The 6,192-nt window shown below is 42.8% G+C and overlaps 1 protein-coding gene across 1 annotated transcript; it reads right to left on the bottom strand.

Annotated features, from left to right (window-relative positions):
* Nucleotides 1-2,360: 2,360 nt before the first annotated feature.
* On the bottom strand, nt 2,361-6,192 carry ttc9 (tetratricopeptide repeat domain 9). Its single transcript, XM_032499755.1, is given in 5 exon segments — nt 2,361-2,642; nt 4,722-4,741; nt 4,743-4,902; nt 5,306-5,726; nt 5,729-6,192. Coding segments are annotated over 5 exon segments (762 nt in total). The 5' UTR covers nt 5,807-6,192; the 3' UTR covers nt 2,361-2,559.

Genomic DNA, 6,192 nt, shown 5'->3' with positions numbered 1-6,192 from the left:
TTGTTTTCATTTAATGTTTCAGTTTTTCCGCTGCAGCGCAGTTTTCCAAAAACAAAACCAAAAAGCTATATCTGGATGTACTGGCTCAGCAGCAAACAGCATTTGTTTTTTATGTTGTTGGGTATCTTTCTGGATAGTTCCCATTGTGACTTGAATGTAGCTAATGCTAATTCACATGATGCTTAATATCTGAAAAACTTTGTGGGTTGTTTAGCAAGACTTCCAAATGCTCCACCACACAACTCTGGGGCTGCTGTTAGGTGCTGGGTGTCCCAAATGTGTGCCTCTCATGAAGTTAAGTCGTAGTAACAACTATACATTTCCCAGAAAGATGATTACCTGATAAATATTGTTTTATTCCATTTTGCAACTCTCTTTCCTATCCAGGTAACTCGTCGGTTGCCATGTTATTTTGGGATTAGGAACCAACAATGCAATTTTGGAAACAGGTACTCGTGTTTTCTATTATTGCAGTGTACACAGTATTTTTTTCATCCAGGTGGTTAGAAGAGTCTTTAAAGGTTTCATGACATGGTGCTCTTTGGATGCTTTTATTTAGACCTTAGTGGTCCCCTAATACTGTATCTGAAGTCTCTTTTATTTAGACCTTAGTGGTCCCCTAATGCTGTATCTGAAGTCTCTTTTATATAGACCTTAGTGGTCCCTAATACTGTATCTGAAGTCTCTTTTATATAGACCTTAGTGGTCCCCTAATACTGTATCTGAAGTCTCTTTTATACAGACCTTAGTGGTCCCCTAATACTGTATCTCACGTCTCTTTCCCAAAATTCAGCCTTGGTGCAGAATTCCAGCCACTAGAGCCAGTCCCACAATGAGCTTTCCTTATTATGTGCCATTATGAGTCTGTAGCTTTTGGGGGGGGGGGGGCAGCGGCAAGGTGGAGGCTGGGGGTGTGACCTTGACCAACTGCCACTCTGGCTCGTTTGAAAGCCATGATGTCTCTCTCTAATGGGGCGGCTGTGGCTCAGTGGTAGAGCGGTTGCCTGGTGGTTCGATCCCTGCCCCTGCAGTCATTGTCGAAGTGTCCTTGGGCAAGACACTGAACCCCGAGTTACCCCCGGTGCTGCGCATCGGAGTGTGAATGTGTATGAATGTTTATCTGATGAGCAGGTGGCACCTTGTACGGCAGCCCCGGCCACAGTGTATGAATGTGTGTGAATGGTGAATGTTTCCTGTAGATGTAAAAGCGCTTTGAGCAGTTGTTAAAGCGCTATATAAATACAGCACATTTACATTCATGGGGGGGCCAAATTCTCTGGGCGGGCAAAGCAGAGAAAGGTGAGAAAGGGGAGGTAACCTTGCTCCTTATGACCTCATTAGGAGCAAGGTTCCAGCTCGGCCCGTTTGAGCTTTCATTTTCTCAAAGGCAGAGCAGGATACCCAGGGCTAAGTTTACACCTATCACCATTTCTAGCCACTGGGGGACCATAGGCAGGCCGGGGGGACTCATATTAATGTTAAAAATCTCATAAAGGGAAGTTTTCATGTTATGAGACCTTTAAGGATTCTGAAATACCTAAATCTTGTTCAACAACCTTCTGGTTTTTTTTGGGATATTGCTGGGTAAAATATCTTTAATTCAGTTAAAATCCTTTCAATCAGCTTTGGTTCACTTATTTATTTACACATGTGCTTTCATCAGCATTTTTCCATAGATCTATTTTAGCTTTTTTTGAGGAACACAGGTGAAAAATGAACATGAAAAATTAAAGGGAAATCCACTGCTTCATCACAACAACAAAAAATACTCCAATCAATAGACACATTTGTTACACGCATACCTTTACAGTAAACATACAGTAATTGCTGTGAATGAAGTGTTTTGGCATCAATAAGCACATTGCTTGTCTCTCCATTACATTTTTCATGATTTATATAAAGTAGCCTATTTACATTTTGTGATATGTCTCTTACGTTCATACTGCTATTAGCAGGTGCTGAGCATGTGCTCTTGCCTACACATTGTGAGTTAGAAACCTACTCAATGAAAGCACCTTTGCTTCAGATAAAATTGAGAGATATAGAAAAATGTTTCTCTTGTACTTTCAAAACCAAAGTATGGTGGTGTAGGTGGTTGTTACTCATTTACTCCATGGCATTGGAGAGACATCTTGAGCGAGGGCACGTGCTATTTTACAGTTCCACTCGCCTGCAGACATGCTGGACTCACTATGGAACTTGTTGCTCCTGTCTCTTATCACAAGTGTTGGCCTGTAAGTGCAATGTTTGGACTGGCAGTGCATCTGTTCGTAATGGGTAAAAAACACTTGGGATGGATTCATACTAGATACATTTATCGGTTCGGAGACAGAAACTCAGAATCTGATACTGATGAATGGTTTTTTTTTTTTTTTTTAAATGCTTCAAGCACGCAACGATGAAGTTCAATCACATAACTGGAAACCGGATGCTGTGCAAGGCAAAAGCAAACAAATATCGTTTCACACCAAGACCTCTGAACCATGGTGTGTGAGGTCTGGGTGGCACACAGCAGGGCTGGGACGTACGCCGGGTGAGAAGTCGTCACACGGCCAGTGCTTATGTCGCCTCTTTCTTTTCCCTTTGAGCGTTCCGGCGAATCTTCATCTCTGTCAGCTGGATGTAGCGGATGGCATTGGTGTCTGGAAAACAAAGACAGGAAAAGGCTGATTTATTTCCTGCTCAGACAGGAAAAGGTCCATCAATATGCTCATAAATCATCCACGTAAACTGCAGTCGGTGATTGACATGGTAATGTGGCTACAGGAAATATTTTTTGGAAGTGTTTTTTCAGGCACTATGAATGTTTTTTTTACAGATACACAGTTCAGTTTAACCTGGCAAACAATTAGGCTATCAATCAGGTGAAACATGAACAAAACTGCAGTTATTTTACATTTATTTGACAACAGCAAATTACTCAATGCAAAGAGATGAGCCATTTAAAACAGAAGCTAGTAAATAGCATTAACTTAGAGTTTATAATAATTTATCACAGATGATTCCTCAAAGTGATTGATTCTACCTTCACATTTGACAATTGATGTTGATTTGTCCAGGTTCTCTTTGCCAGACCTTCCTCCACAGCGCAGCGGAGGAGGAAGGTCTCGGTGCCTCTGTAAAGTGGCCTCGGGAAGGAACTTGTTTTGGTGAAACGTGTGTGTTGAAAAGTTGTTTTAGTCGTGCAACAGAAAACTCAGATTGGACAGATAGTCTAGCTAGCTGTCTGGATTTACGGGACATGATGGACATCCGGCTGAAACCTCCGGCGACACCGGAAAAATCTCGTAAATGAAACGTCTGATTAGTCTTTCGTTGATCAATCGGAAAAACACACACGCACTATAGCACTCTGAGATAGACCACATCACAAATGGTTTTCAATTAATCTAAAAGGATATAAACACTGCAAGCTAGTTACTGAACGGAAACAATGAGGGATTTAACCTATTACGAGAATCAGCTGTACAAATGTTTTATATCCTGACACCATTTTTCCTGTAGTCACTTGCTAGTCCTCTCAGGTCCTGCATGGTCCTCAGTGTTTCCCAACGTCAGTCGTTACCTGACTTCCACACCCACCAACGCCCTAATTAGCTTTCTAGCATAAATATACATTATATATATCTGCCCCTTTTTCTCAGGTCCCTGCCAGCTTGTCTTTAGGCCATTTTGACATGTTACGACAGGAAAAAAACAGGTGTAAATAATAAAATAAATAATGGAAAAATTCCATCAGCTGCTTCAAATTCAGGGTCCACTTGGAAGCTGTGCATGCTGGGTCACTGTCACACATGAACAGAGCCATCATTAATGTTAGGTAACACGTGTGCTTTTCCTGCTACAGCAAATACAAATGTCTGCTGCCTTCTATGAATTCTGTTGAAGTTGTTTCTTCATATATATTACTGGATCATTTTTTACTGATGCATTAATATGTAAGCAGCATTTTAATGTTGCAGCTTGGTTGAGCTATTTCATTTTAGCCTACTGTTGGGCAGTTTAATCTATGATAATGCATCTTTTCTATGTTGATCACATATTTTGTGTGTGTAACATGTAAAGTAACCATTAACTATAAATTAAGGCTGGGCAAAATATTGATATTATATCAATATTATGATATGAGACTAGATATCATCTTAGATTTGGGATATTGTAATATCGTTATATGACATAAGAGTTGTCTTTTCCTGGTTTTAAAGGCGGCATTACAGTAAAGTTGTCAGTTTCTGAACTTACCAGACTGTTGTTACTGTTCTTATATTTACCTTTTCCCCCACTTAGACATTATTCAATTCAATTTTATTTATAGAATCAATTTATAACAAGAGTTATCTCGAGACACTTATCAGATAGAGTAGGTCTAGACCACATATCATCAGTAATATGTCCACATTTATTATGATTATTTATCTAAAATCTAAGTGTGAAGATATTTTGTCAAAGGACCAATTGTCAACCCTAGAATATTACCGCAATATCGATACTGAGGTATCTGGTCAAGAATATCGTGATATATAATTTTCTCCCTTTCGCCCAGCCCTACTATGAATGTAAATACATTCAGTGGAAAGTGCAGTATTTCCCTCTGAAATGTAGTTGAGTGGAAGTAGAAGGTGGCTGCAAAACCCTATTACATTGGGTATTACTGTGGTCTGATCTGCAGTGCACATTTGCCATGGAAGACATACAGCATTGAGACAGCACTCAGTCCTGACCTGATGGTTCCTGTTTGTGACTCCTTCAGGTAGTACAGGGCCTTCTGGAAGTCTCCTAGGTGGTAGTACGCAACGCCGGATCGGTACAGAGCTTTGAAGTTCTTCCCTTCCTTATGAAGCACTTTCAGACAGTATTCCTTCACCCGTTCATAGTTCACCAGCTCCATTTGCAGCAGGCAGGCTACAGTGGGATAAGAGGAAAAGATAGAGAGGGGGGAAAAAAAAGAAGTTACTGATATAAAACTGCATGAGCCAATGTTTGTATTTCATTATACAGCAGAAGTGCTAATGTGTGTTCTGTCTGGCACCAAGAGACAATGGATTTTTTGGGTTAGTTCTTTAATGGCTATTTAACAAATACAATGACTGAATTTGCCAAAGGGGTGAAGAAATATACCATCAATATAAAGTGGCCATCAAAAAAAGTGAGGCAGATAGTGGGGTAAGCCTAAGAATGACTCATACTCCTTATGAATTATTCATGAGATCAGGAGTATTCCCAGACAGCAGATAAGTATAGTGTAGTGTGTGTGTGTGCGTGTGTGTGTGAGAGAGAGAAAGAGAGAGAGAGAAACGTCTCTTACCGGCCAAGCTGTTGTAACACTCCAGCTCTGCATTCTCCATGGCCCCCTTCTGCTCATCTGTCAGCGTGCTGGACTTGCTGATGGTTGGTAGGAGGGGGGACGGGGGCTTGGAGGTGGTGTCCGGATCCCCCAGCACCCTACACAGCCCCTTTATCTCCAGCAGAGCGCGGTGATACTTGCCAATCGCCTCTCGGTACTTCTTATCTTTGTAGCACTGGGTCCCTTGGCACTTGAAGTCCAGAGCCCGTCGCACGACGTCGGCGGGCTCGTTGAGTGATGGTTGTTTCAGCATCGACCCACCATGATGCCTCTGCTGCTGGAGCTGTTGCTGGTATCTGGCATCTTTGGTCCGACTGCTGCTGCTGCTGCCGCCGCTGTTGTTGGGAGGCTGAGCGCACTGCTGGAGCCTCGGGAGCCGCCGCCGCCGCCGCCGCTGCCGTCGATGTGGCTGCCTCTCCCGCCGTCGACCCTGCCGTCGTGCCCAGCCTTGACCACGCTCATTTTCGTCGATATTTTCTTATAGTTGCCGTGGCTCACCGGCGTAAATTAGCGGGGAAATTGAGGCTTCTTCCTTCACTGCATCCTCTCGGCCGTAGACGCGTCTTCGCCTCGCCAGCAGTGTCGCAGCTATGTCTTCTCTGCGCGTGCCAGCCCTGCGCGACGCGCGCCCCTCCGCTCGAGCCTGCTGTCGTGTTTTTCCTCTCACACGAGCCGATTGGTCGATAAATGCAAGGCCAGTGGTCCCATGGGGATCCTCCAGCAGGAAGAGCAGAGGGGCTGATTACATTATCAGTTTATTTAGAGATCATTTAATCATCAGTTTGTTTGCAAAAAACTGGACACAGTTAGATTTGAAACCAGACTGCATTGACAATGTTTTCTTTGTA

This window comes from Etheostoma spectabile, chromosome 20 (assembly GCF_008692095.1).
Source record: "Etheostoma spectabile isolate EspeVRDwgs_2016 chromosome 20, UIUC_Espe_1.0, whole genome shotgun sequence".
In the NCBI taxonomy this organism is placed as follows: domain Eukaryota; kingdom Metazoa; phylum Chordata; class Actinopteri; order Perciformes; family Percidae; genus Etheostoma; species Etheostoma spectabile.
Note: the sequence above shows the minus strand (reverse complement) of the source record. Positions and strands in the feature narration are given on the sequence as shown.